The sequence below is a fragment of the Anolis carolinensis genome, chromosome 6 (genome assembly GCF_035594765.1).
Source record: "Anolis carolinensis isolate JA03-04 chromosome 6, rAnoCar3.1.pri, whole genome shotgun sequence".
In the NCBI taxonomy this organism is placed as follows: domain Eukaryota; kingdom Metazoa; phylum Chordata; class Lepidosauria; order Squamata; family Dactyloidae; genus Anolis; species Anolis carolinensis.
Window position 1 is genome coordinate 12,065,602 of NC_085846.1, and position 13,750 is coordinate 12,079,351.

The 13,750-nt window shown below is 40.1% G+C and overlaps 1 protein-coding gene across 1 annotated transcript in view; it reads right to left on the reverse strand.

Moving 5' to 3' along the window:
• Positions 1-1,031, reverse strand: part of stx1b (syntaxin 1B) — a 63,359-nt gene extending 62,328 nt beyond the window's left edge. The window contains exon 1 of the mRNA XM_008115401.3: positions 721-1,031. Within this exon, the coding sequence (XP_008113608.1) occupies positions 721-750 (30 nt within the window). The 5' untranslated portion in view covers positions 751-1,031. The remainder of the gene's footprint in view (positions 1-720) is intronic.
• Positions 1,032-13,750: the final 12,719 nt, after the last annotated feature.

Sequence of the window (13,750 nt, forward strand, 5' to 3'; positions counted from 1 at the left end):
CTGCTTTGAACTAGGATTCATGGAAATGTGGACTCGGATATTCCAGTTCAAAGCAGATCGTGTGGGTTATTCTGCCTTGATATTTTGGGTTATATGGCTGTGTGGAACGGCACTTTCTCTCCAACTGCATCCCTCCTTGAGAAGGGGAGGAATTGGGTGACCTATAAAAATTAACAGCCCCCTCCCATGTCTACAGGCTGCATTGGTGGGGAGAATGGATTGAAATCTTCCCTTTCCCCCAACACTTCAGGGGATTGGAGAAACCTGCTGAAATCCTCCCTCCACCCCTACATTTATCATAACAACATTGTTCTCTGGAGAGATTCCCCATCACCAAAATGTTACCACCAGCTCCTTTGCCTTCACTACAGAGAGATGAGCCCCCAATCCAAACCTGCTATCCCCCATTTTGGAAATTGAAGACATCCTCTTCACTAATCCCACTAGCAATTTAGCTAGCTCACAATCAAACCTCCCTTTTCCCTATCCCAGTCGCCATTTAGCCATACTGTGTTCTCCTCACTGCATTCTTGGCCATTAGAAATTAGAGATAGTTTCATAAAATACAAAATGACCAGAGGTAGAGATATTTGTTAAAAATACATTTTAAGGACATTGGTTATCTTCCCACCACCTTCTGTGCTGCAGAAGAAGGTGGGAAAGAGAATCCCCCAACACATACACAAGTAAGAGGGGGAGAGAAAAGAAATGGTATCTTACACTTCTCAGCTCCTGGGTACGATCCTTCATTGCGCTTCCTTGTGAGGTTGCGAGTCCTCAGTGGGTTTTCTTCCCCACCTTCCCTGTGGCACAGCAGAGAGACAGGGAAGCTGGCAAGAACCCCTCTTCTTTGGGGTGGAGGAGGAGCAGGCTGAAGGTTGGGGGTGGGGGGAGAGAGAGGGGGGAGGTTACTGGTAATTGCAGTAATGGATAAAACGGAGCTTCCCTGCTCAGTCAAGCTGGGAGGAGAAAGATGCTCTAAGGATGGAGAGAGGCTGGTGCTGATGCAGCAGAGCAGGGTGGGAGGACGCAGGAGAGGAGGCGGGAGGCAGAAGTCAGAGCCTGGGCATGCTCATTGTGCCCCCTCCCACCCAAGGGGCTATGGGAGTTGTAGTCTGGCTCAGAGAAGGGGAGCAACCTGAGCAAGGGATGCTTCCTCTGATGGCAGGTGGCCTGGCCTCTTGGCATTGATTTCCTCTGGAATCAGAGCTTCCTCTCATGAAACTCACTTGAGATAAGTGAACACAGATTTACTTCCCAGAATGGAGAAATGGGGAGAGAAGGACAATCCAGGACAATTTATGGCTATTAAACTACTTAATTTCAAATGGTATAGACCAGGCATAGGCAAACTTGGAACCTCCCTCCAGGTGTTTTGGACTTCAACTCCCACAATTCCTAACAGCCTCAGGCCCCTTCCTTTTCTCCCTCAGCTGCTTAAGCGGCTGAAGAGGAAAAGGAAGGGGTCTGAGGCTGTTAAGAATTGTGGGAGTTGAAGTCCAAAACACCTGGAGGGCCTAAGTTTGCCCATGCCTGGTATAGACCCAGCAAAGAGACTGCACATGGAGAAGTGGACTGTAAGTATCACAATTAAATATTTTAAAACACAGCATTTACTTTTCCCCTTTTTAGATTCCAATGCATTAATCAGCATGATAAAAAGGTCCTGAGCCATGGAAAAATAGGTCGGAAGAAATACATCTATTCTTTAAGGTGTACAGCTGCCTTGTAAAAAAAAAGCCAACCAAATTTACTAGAGTGGCAAAAAAATTCACTAGCTTAGATAGAAAGGACGACATGCTCCATTCCGCATCTGCTTGCCAGTACACTTCACTAAAGGCAACTTTTTGTTGCCCAAGGCAACCTAGATTGTGCTTCAAAATAAAGTTGCTCAGACTGAGGGTGATTTGTTTTCCCCATTTTAAGTTTTAAGATTTTTTTTGACCACAGATTCAAGTGATTTTTAAAAAGAACCAGCAGAGAATGGTTAGTTCCTTCAACTTGTAAGGTTATGAGAAATGTTTCAAGTTTCAAGTATACCTTTCACAGATATATAAATCTCCCTTGTCTAGTTTCCAATATACCTCACTCCTCTGAGGATGCCTGCCATAGATGTGAGTGAAGCATCAGGAGAAAATGCTTCTGGAGCATGGCCATATAGCCTGTAAAACTCACAGCAACCCAGTGATTCCAGTGGTAGGTGTAATGAACAGTTACTAGTCAACACAGTGTCTGAAGTTTTGGCTTCTCCTTGGGGAAGCAAATGTGTGGATTGTCACAATGAAAGACATTGCTATTTGTGGCCACATCTGGAAGGGGCCAATTTGAGAAAGGCAGGTTTTTCACTAGTGCTTTCAGGAGGAACCTTAGCCACCCATTTAAAACTCAGTCAATGAATTTCTTAACTGGGAAATTAGTGGCAGACAAACTTCCCATGAATGTGTTCCCAATTTCAGCCACATTTACTTGCAAAAGAGGTGTGTTGGGTCATTCACTCATTGACATGAACTATGGTAACAGCCAACATATTTTCTGAAACCCCTATGTGAACCAGAGTGGGTTATTCTAAGCTTCAGCATCCTCTCCTAGGCAAGCAGCTATCTTGGTAGACATGTCTATGAAGGAAAAATCCCTAAAGGTTGGAAATCTAGCAAAGACATCATTTGCGCAGAGACTGCACTAGATCATTTACAGGTATATAGAAGAGCTTTTATTCATGGGGCACCATGTTTAAAGTGAATAATGCAGATCAGTATATCCACCTAAAACATAAACATGAACTGAAAGAGTAGAGTAAAATTAACACAATTCTTACAGCACACACCTCAAAATGGGCATCTCCTAGCCTTACCAATTGAGAAGCATTATGTAGCTACTCAAGGTTCACCACCACCACCACCACCACCAAACCTTTTATAGTTTAAAAAAAAAACAGAAGAAATATTAGGAAAATACAGAGGATTACAAAAGGAAGATGACTGTGATTACTGGCAGCTAGGCTGTATTTCTCAAAAACAAACTGTACTAGGCTAATCTTCTCTCTCTATTCTGATAAAGTTACAAATTTGGTAGATCAGGGTTATGATGTCATACAGTACATCTGGATTATAGTAAGGTATTTTACAGAGTCCCCTGTGATATTCTCATAGAAAAACTGGGGAAATGTGGAAGATGTGGATTTATAGCTGGAGGATGTGCTGAGCCCAAAGAAAGCTCACCAATGGTTCCTTGGTGTCTTGGGTAGAACTGACTATTGGGTTTTGGAACATTGGGGCATAGGACAATTGGAGTATAGGATTCTGCTTTGGGCCCAATGTTGCTCACCTACATGAAGGAAAAGAAGAGATGCTCACCAGATCTGCAGAAGACACCCAACAGGGAATGGTAACAAAAATCTCAGAAAACAGTCTTCAAGTTGACTTAACAGATAGGCTGGCTGGTCAAAGCTAGCACAATGAATTTCAACAGGCAAATGTAAACGTATGTATGAGGCAGGAAAAGTCAAGAGAAGGCCATCTGATTTGGAAGCAGTATGTATGAAAAGGATCAGGGGTCTTGCAATCCTTACTTCAAGTAACCTGATAGTTACTAGCAATTGATGTACAAAGTACATTAACTTATCTAGGACACCTAAGCCATGAAAATGGTCACGAGTGGATGCTAAGTGATGGGCAGTTTTTCCAGACATTTGTTCAAGTTTTGTTTTTTTCTTATCATGAGATGTTGGGAAAAGACAGAGGCACAAGGAAACTCCACAGAGATAGATGTTCTGGGCTAGCTCAGTAACTTGATGGATATATGTTCTAGACCAGGGGTCTCAAAACTTTTTAAGCAGAGGGCCAGTCCACAATCCTTCAGACTGTTGAGGGGCCGAATTATCATTTGAAAAAAAAAATTCCTATGCATACTGCACATGTCTTATTTGTAGTGCAACAATAACAACAACGAAAGAATACAATATTTAAAAATGAAAACAATTTTAACCAACATAAACCTATTAGGATTTCAATGGAAAGTGTGGGCCTGCTACTGGCTAATGAGAAAGTCGAGTTAATTAGGATTGTTGTTGTTATGTGCCTTCAAGTCATTTCAGACTTTGGCCAAGCCTAAGTCTAAAATTAATTATTTATTTACTGCATTTATTTACTACATTTATATCCCACCCTGCCCACCCTGAAGGGGACTCAGAGCAGCTGTATGTACATACAATATATTATATTATTAGTATAGCACAATATTAGCATTATATATTACTATATTGAACTATACCACTATTCTATTTTATAATACGTAATATATAACATATAATTAATATTATTATATGGTATTATTAGTTATATTGTATAACATAATATTATTATCAATATTATATGTATATACAATATATTATATTATTAAAACTGATATAAAAATATTATATTATAAAACTGAGGGCGGGCCTTAGTTTGGGGACCCCTGTTCTAGACTGTGGACATAAATGGCAAACCAGCTGTTAACTGGGTGTGGTCCCATGGTGATATCGGGATATTATGTTTATTTATACCCCGCTTTTTCTCTCATCAAGAATACATTTTTGCTAATTAGAAACAGCAGAAAGCAATGACCAGAGTTTGAGAAATATTTTCAAAAACAGCTGCAGTTACTATTCTAACCACAGCTCAGAAAGTTATTTTGGGACTGCAACCCCTAGAATCCTCCAGCCAGGTGAAATGGATGCAAGTAGTTAGTTATCACTGCAGTTACAATTTTAAAAGAGTGATTTTTTAAAATATATATATTTTTATTTTGCTGCAGCACCAAAATTTTCAGTAAACAAAACACTCCCATAAAGCTTAAGCTGGGATAGAATGCTATTCTGCTGCAGCCAATCCTACTGAGAAAAGTGGAAGTGTATGAAAGAAAAAGTCATACATTTCAGAAGGCTCTAAGTGATTTCTACAAGATTCAATATATTTTTCTTTACTGGTGCAAGGCTCAGTTAACCAGGCTGTTAGTTTTGAACAAAATGTCTGCTGAAATGTGTTCAGCCATCTTGAAGGAACCTAAACCCTCTGGTACCAAATTTTCCGATAAAAAAGAAATCACAGGAATGCATCTACTTTGTTAAGGGAGGTGTACACTAAGAATATTTACATCCAGAAGCTCTGTGCATTTATCAGTGGCACCAAATATAGAGAGAACTTGGCATGAGGCACAGAAGTCAGCATTCTGAGTATTTCATCTTAAAATTAAAAGCAGATTTCTAGCCCTTAAGGGTAAAAAAATGACACATGCAGATAATCCCTAATGTACATTAAGGAACCACATAATATGACAGTGAATCAGATTTGAGTTTGGCATATATTTGTTGACAAACAAGTACTATTATGGATGGCCATCTATCAGAAGTGCTTTGGTGTGTGTCCCTGTATGGAAGGGGGCTCAAATTGATGGCTCTTGTGGTTTCTTCCAAATCTGATTCTATGACAGCATATCTTGACATCAGCAAAAGAGACAGTATGGTATAATGGCTCAATTTAAATTGTGGAGATATATTTAAATCTGCTACTCAATGTGGTTACTCATCACTTAACTCATGGAACCACAGTGGCACAATGGGTTAAATTCTTGTGCCAGATGGGCTGCTGACCTGAAGGTTGTTGGTTCAAATCCACAAGATGGGGTGAGCTCCCATCTGTCAGCTCTAGCTTGCGGGGACATGAGAGAAGCCTCCCGGGCATCCCCTGGACAACGTTTCTGTAGATGGCCAATTCTTTCACACCAGAAGCAATTTGAAGTATGTTCTCAAGTCGCTTCTGGCACAATTAAAAAAAACTTAACTCACTGGGTTTTGGTGAAAAGGGAAAAAATCAGAGAAACCAAGAAAGACTGCAATTGAAAACAGACTAAAAACAAAACAGTTGGATGGCTTCTGTAATACCAACTGGTTGCTACTCTAATCCTAAAGATGTATGATGAAAAGAAAAAAAATAAATCTGACAATTCAATTACTTGTCTCACTAACATCTAAAGATAGAGTAGCATGAGGAGGTCAAGTGAGGATGTGGAAGAATAGACTGGGTTGCTTCATGTGTCAAATGGCTGACCAAATTTTTGAATGGCCTCCAATGTCCAAAATTCCTTGCAGATAGAAAGCCATCATAGTAAAGAAAGAGTCAGAGTTAACTCTTCCTCAATGCACTGACAGTTTTATGACTATGATTTTTGATCATGGAGAATTATTCAAATCTGGAATCTATTGTCATGTATCTGAAGTAAAGCAACAAATCCTACTAACTCACCCCCACCTCATTGTTCGGAATATAATTATAATAACGACTTGGCATATTTCAGGGCACATGGAGAACCTAGGTAATGCTCCCAGAGGTGGCAGAAGTTGATGCTTGTTCAGATCAGTACAAGGCTATCTTCTTATAGAGTATGGGATCTGTGTTGCTGCTATGCGCTGCCCGGCTGTGTGCGTGTGTGATTATGTCCTTTGGCTGACAAGAGTGTTCCTGCTTTGGATGATTTCTTGCTGCATGAAAGAATGAGACATTGCCCCCTGCCGGAGGAAAACAAAATGCACATCCTCATGAATTATACTTATTGGGCTGGTTTGTCTGTGAAATTGGGGTGTGGGTGAAAGGTCACTGGTTGCATAATTTGTGCGCGGTTGAGCATGCAGACAGAACAACGCAAGAGGGGGGGTTATGTGTGGGAATAAGGCAGAACACTGAAAGCGAGGTCTGCAGGCTAAATGTTTGCAGGCTCAGCTCCAAATCTGTCTCAACAAGTTCAGGAGCAACTGCAGTACTAGAATGGAAACAAGACCCGAATAGCTTGGGGAGGTGGGCTGGGTTTACAATGGTCGTGGGATTTTAGGAGTTGTATTCCAAAATAAATGCATACAAACTGCTGAAATGTAGCTGCAGGAAATTAATACCTTCACAATGTTGACAAGGTAGTAAAAACATTGAAACATGTAAGGAGGGCAAAGAAGGATAATACCATATTAAAACTGAGTGCAAAGGAATTCTGTAACCTTTAAAAGAATAAACCTATAATAATAATCAGAACAATTTTATCAGGAGCAAAAATAGTGCATGTTTCATTTGTACACCAGCAGGCCTGACAAACAGCAATCAGTTAACAAAATTAATTTGCTGTCAGAAATTGTTGGTTTTAATCTCCCAAAGATAATTTTACCAGTTTCAGTCCTAATGGGAAACAATATTTCCCACCAGCACAGAAAAAAAGCAACAGCAACACAGTGAATACATTCACCATTCCACTCATCTTTGCATCTCCAAGGAGACTGGAAACTTTTGTGATCAAAACTGGTCCAAAACATTTCCCTGCCTGGGATGGAGGGGTGCAAATGGCACTTATCTCCCAGAGTCATGGTATATGGTTCTCAGAACCTATTACGTTAAACATAGAAGAAAAGGTCACATGATGCTTTATCCTCCAGATTTCTAACCTGGTATCTCTTTTTCATAGAGAATGATATACGTAATGGACAAGGCTACAAAAGAAAACAAAAAGAACTGTGAATATAGCATTTTTTTTAAAAAGACTGCAAATAAGTAGGTAGCATATGTCATGCAGACTAAAAGAACCTGCAGTATGGTATAGTTAATGTACTGTAGCCTTGCAGGCAAGTTTTCAACAACCACTTTTAGCAGTTTGCTGCCCACACGTGCTTATATTAAACATCTCTAAATAAATACATTTGTGCCCAGGCCCCATTCCCTTGCATAACAAGCATAACCAAATTCTTCCCCTGAATTGCTAGATGTCAGCAAACTCTGCCTCCATCAGTTTCCACTGATGTGGACAGAGAATTGCCTTCTTTTAGGTAAGATCTGCTCCCACGGAAGGCTTCTGAAGATGTAGTTCTTCTTTCTTTCATTGGAAAAAATAATTTTTGAGAATAATGAATATTATAAAGGATCCTTGGCTGTCAAGTTGCATAATATCTAGTCATGTAGCAAACGAATCCCATACATGTACATGCAGCATTGAACTTAAAATGGTTGTACAAGAAGTCTGAGTCACAAAGGCCTTTTTCAAATCACAACACCAATTCAAAGCTGTCCTGAGTTCAAAGACCCAAGAAACCCCATGTTTTCTGGGCCTTTTGGTTTCAAATCTAGTGACCCTTAAATCTGTCTTTTGGTTTTCAGGGTCGCAAGCTAGAGGGAGAAGGGAACAGCAAAGATTGGATCAGGATTTTGAGTCTGTCAAAAGACTGTAGATTCCAGCCTCTTGGTCACCTCAGTTGGCAGGAAGGCTTCACTGCTGAGAGAAAACGTGTCACACTTCCCTACTTGCCAAAATTATTTCCTGAAAATGAAAGAGCAGCATGCAAGGCCTGGTGCCAAATCTGCACAATTTATGCAGAGGGATTGCAGTTAGACTTTGGAAGGAAGTTTCCCCTCTGTTTATGCAACATCAAGATCTGTGAGCCTCAGACAGTTGATACAGAAAGCATGGCATACCTTTCTACTCCTTCAAAAATAATACTACTGAGGCAAGATGTTGGAGCAGAAGACCAAATCCACTCTATACAATAAAATCCCAGACATTGCTGCATAGCTCACTATATTTTGAAATAAGTGATGAAATAGAAATATAAGTATTTTGGAAATATTATTTTTGGTTCCCAAACTCTTGGCCATTGACTGTGCTATCTGGAGGATTTTGAAAAATATAATTATGATAAAAAATAAAACATGCTAATTCTCAAAATCAATATGCTTCTAAACTGCCCAACACCCTGATCTTTCACACTGCTAAATGCTGTACTGGGCCTAGTTTGCACTGTATCCATTTACTCTGCAAATGACTGGTCTTCAGCTGATTTTAAAAAGTTAATGGCATATTTTGCCCTGTTGGTTAAAAATATATTAGGAAACAAAATTTTATAATCCTGACAGAAGGTTACAAACAGTTCAAAATACTCAGCAGCAGCAAATTGTGAAACTGTGGTCTGTGCCAAAGACAACAACATAGCCATTTTGCACAGGCACAAAAGTTAAGAGGCCATCCATTCCCCACAGTCCAATTTAACTTCTTGAGACTGGAAAGAAGATGAATACTGAGCAATGAAATATGTAACAAAGGATGATAACATATTAACATTCCCCACCACCAGGCAGAAACCCCAAGTGCCAGAAGGGTTGAACAGAGGGCCCAGATGTCCAGGGTCTAACTCAGCGGAAGAATCTCATTTCCACATTTTTAAGTGAAGCAATGCATAATGTCATTCAAAGAAGAATACACATTTATATTGGTAAGACTCTCTAACCCAGCCTTGCCAACCTCATAACCTCCAGATGAATATGACAGCATTCATATTCCCCAGTCAAAATTTCTAGAAAAGCTCAAGTAATCACTGGTAGAAAACATGATTAAACAGGGACAGTTACAACTACAGTGCAAGACCCCTGTGGAAGTAGAAAAATTGTAAATAAAAAACCCACCTTAAAAGTCTGGATCTCAAGGTCCTTCAGTGCACGTCTATGGTCAACTTCCAAGTGATTTTTAAGAGGTGTTCTCTGTGGGTCCTGCAGTATGATTCTATGGTCAATGTCTGGCAGAGGTCGCCCATTGAGTTGCACTGGAGGACCTAAACGTTCCTAGAGAACATTTTAATCAAATCTACAAATGTAGAGGACAAATGTAGAGTCCTTGGAAGTAGGACTCAAAAATGATACTGTCCCTTAGAAGTTGAGACAGTTGCAGCAATTATTATACAGTATATCACTTTTCTTTCAATAATGGGCCTCAAGGCAAGTATAGTACAGCAGGACACAGAAAGATGTGACCTACAGACAGAATCCCAGTCTCATGAACAAAACTCTACTGAAATGAACTAGGAAAGAAGCAAGTTTCACTTTAATAAGACTTCCCACTGGACCCACATGTGTGAGTTACAAGCATGCAATGAGAACAAAGATGGAATCTGGATTTTTAACGCTAGATGCAAACGTCTTGGGCTGGACCTTATTCCCTCACATGGATACAGGCAACGCGTAGCTACAATATATCATGTATTTCCCCTGTTAACAACACAAGAGGAGACACGTTGGTTTAGAAATACACCCCTTCATCGTGTGGATTGCAGATGAAGTCCACCATCACAGGTAGCTGGTTCTTGGCTGTATTTCCTCTCCTCCCCTGCCTGTTGGAGCCACGTTTCTTGTTCTTCTCCTTTCCACCTCCTCCCATTCCTGTTCCCCACCTTGGCTGTAGGGCTCCATTCATCCCTGTTCCCGTCACGGAGCTTTGCAACCTCCTGAGTCACTGGCTGCGCTATTGACACAGACAGCCAGGGCACGCTGCCAAGGCAGCTAGCAAAGGGACTGGCCTGACGCACGGCTGGAGCTGCCAAGCTCCTTGAAGCCCTCCTAGCAACCGAAAGCCAAAGCCCTTCTCTACCTGCAAAGCAGCAAAATGCATGCATAACACCCCCTAACTAGATGTTACTCACACCCCCAAAGGGTGTTTCAGTTCACTCTCCCAAGAGATAGAATGTTTGAGAGGTTCATTATAAATTCTGTTTTCTTGTGAATATGAGAGAAAGCACCAGAGAGAAGGAAAGAAAGACACAGTGAACTGGGGATTTTGAATGTTTTTGTACATTTCTGTTTCATTTCCGAATGTAAAAGCACAACCCTGAAGCAGGCAGCACAAATGTTGGCCCTGCATTAGTTTTTCAAAGCAGAAAGATTTACAGTGCAACCATGGACACATCCCAAACCTATATTATCCACACCTGTTTTGGGCTATTTTGTTGAAAATGCCTTGTTCTCCAAGTCTTTTGTCACTTTGCCTAAAATCAGACTCTTTCTTTTTTGGCACACATCCCATCCCCAGGGGAAAGGCTGATTTTAGATCTCACACTGCAGGCAAATAGCTAACTATTGGAATGCTTTCTCCAGGGAAGTTCGTCTGGTATCCCAGTTATCTTTTCGCCACCAGGCAAAGACCTTTGTATTTTCCTAAGTTTTTTTTAAAAAGTTCCTCCTCCTCAAGCACTGAATTTGCTGCTCCTCTGTTATTCTGTTTTAATTGTATACAGACAGTATTCTAATTCTGAAAGTTGCATAAATTGTCCCAAAAAAGTTGCCTTGAAAAATGGGTTATAAATCTATCATTAAATCAGTCTTATCAAGTTATGCACATTATAATTATTACAAAGTGTTTTGGAAGAAGAACTCTGGTCGGGCAATTTTATTATGCTATTTCTCAAAATGGCCAACCAAATTGCACCTGTCAAAGCTAGAAATATGTTTTTGAACTACAAAACATGTAGTTCAAAACTACATGGGCGCAGGCTGTCGAGCTGTGGCGCAGGCTGTTGAGCAACCAGCTGCAGCCAGCTGCAAGAAATCACTCTGACCAAGAGGTCATGAGTTCGAAGCCAGCTCGGAGCCCCGCATTTGTCTTGTCTTTGTTCTATGTTAAGGCATTGAATGTGATCCGCCCTGAGTCCCCTTCGGGGTGAGAAGGGCGGAATATAAATAATGTAAATAAATAAATAAACTCCCAGAATCCCCCAGGCACCTTGCCGGTTGGGGTTCTGTCCTCCATGAAGCCTACAAACAAGTTATGAGAGTAACAGCTCCCTCCTGCTCTTGCTATCAGCTGCTAGCAGTAAGTGGCACATCGCTTCTGAACTCAGAGATGCCGTACAGCTACAGTGACTAATTCCTTAATAGTGTGTATGTATGTGTATATATATATATATATATATATATATATATATATATATACACACACACACACACACCAATCTATTCCAATTTCTTTTTAGGGCCATCAACTGTTCCTGTCTGTCTGCCAGCAAAAATTAACCCAGGAAATCTCATTATTCATTTTTTGGCTTACTTTCTAAGGCTAGTACTCAATGGAGAATCAGCAACAACCATACATTGTCCCCCTTTCCCAGAATATACTGCCAAAATACTGATTTAATTCACTGGATGATCCCAAATTCTATTATTAGAAGAGAAAACTACCCCCAATTTTATAAGCCTTCCCCATATTTCCCCTACAGTTGTGCAGAGCAATCACACCAATGCCAGCTATGCAGAAAGTCCTACTGCTTTCAGCAGGACTCATTCCCAGGAAAGTAGGCACAGAATTCAAATCCTAGTCAACTCTTGTTCTCAAACCCTGAAGCCTTCTTTCAAAGGAAGATGTTCTGCATCATGGATCATTGTGGGGTCTCCTTTCTCCTCACTGTCCTGCTCTGTAATTTGATTTTGAAGATCAGGCAATTGAAACTGTACTCAGTACCCAAAGCATTAGCTACATACCAAGTTAGTCATTTACAACATGCTGAAGCCTAAAGAAGAGGTGGAGGGGGGATTATGTGTTATTTTTTCAGTTTACAAATGAAGGTAGGAATACCACTTTTTCTGGCAGAGGTCCCTGTCACAGCTGCCTGACAGCAATTAAGCTGTCTTGACAGCCAGACATTTAGCAATGAACAATTTCCGATCCCAGCAGCAGCTGCATCTTCTCCAACAGCGTCTGCATTTCAATACCTGTTTTTGAATATTGGGAAGGAATAAGTAGTAGTAGTAGTAGTAGCAGTAGCAGCAGCAGCAGTAGTTTAGTAATGCTTTGACCATAGACCATTAATGTACTAAAGAAATAAATACAATATCAAAGTAGTAGTAGTAGTAGTAATAATAATAATAATAATAATGCTTTATTTATAACCTGCCCTATCTGCCTGAGGGGACTCAATACAAAAGTATTACATAAAATAAATGGTATTTAAATCTTGCCTATTAAAAATAAATACAATTCAAATACAATATAATTTAAAATGTTAATTGTATTTAGACAGACCTGGAATACTGTGTCCAGTTCTGGGCACCACAGTTCAAGAAGGATATGGACAAGCTGGAGAGTGCCCAGAGAAGGGCAGCCAAAATGGCAAAAGATATGATAACCATTAATCCCTAGTAGTAGTGGTTTAGGGAACTTTAGAGAAGCTGCCTAGAGTTTAGGAAGGAGAAGGTAACATGAAGGTAAAATGTTTAAATATTTGGAAGAATATCATATTGAAGTTGTGGTAAGCGTGTTTTCTGTTGAAAACTATATATCTGAATATATAAACAATGGATCTTCATGAATACCTGGCTTGGGAAACAGCCAGAGGGATTTGCCCAAACCCCCTTGTTCTCATGAAAATACTCTAGCAGGTTATGGAGAGCTGACTGTCTCTTGACTGTATCTTGTTACATTTTATAAAGAATTTTATACATTTTAGATAAAAGATACAATACATGGAAAGATACAAGTCACACAAAAAGTCAAGGAAAGTAGATACAATTTATTAAACAGTTCAAACAAAGTCTTTTTTGGGGGGGGGGGGGGACTGCCACTGGTCCGTTCACCTTGAGTCCCCTACAGGGTAAAGAAACGTGGGATAGAAACATCGTAAATTTCCAATCTCCAGTGCTTCAAAATAATGAAAGCTTTAAAAATTATTTAAAAAAATAAAAAATAATATATTTATTGAGGAACCCTAGGTGAACTACAGATCTTTTGGAGGGGAGGTCATCATGGCTTGACAACACTAGGGCTAGGGCACAGAGCAATGCATTCAAACTACAGGAAAAGAGATTTTACCTCAATATTGGTAATTGTGTTGTAACCCGCCATGAGCTGCAGCGAGGTAAGAAATAAAATTATTATTATTATTATTATTATTATTATTATTATTATTGGCTGTTCCACAGTGGCA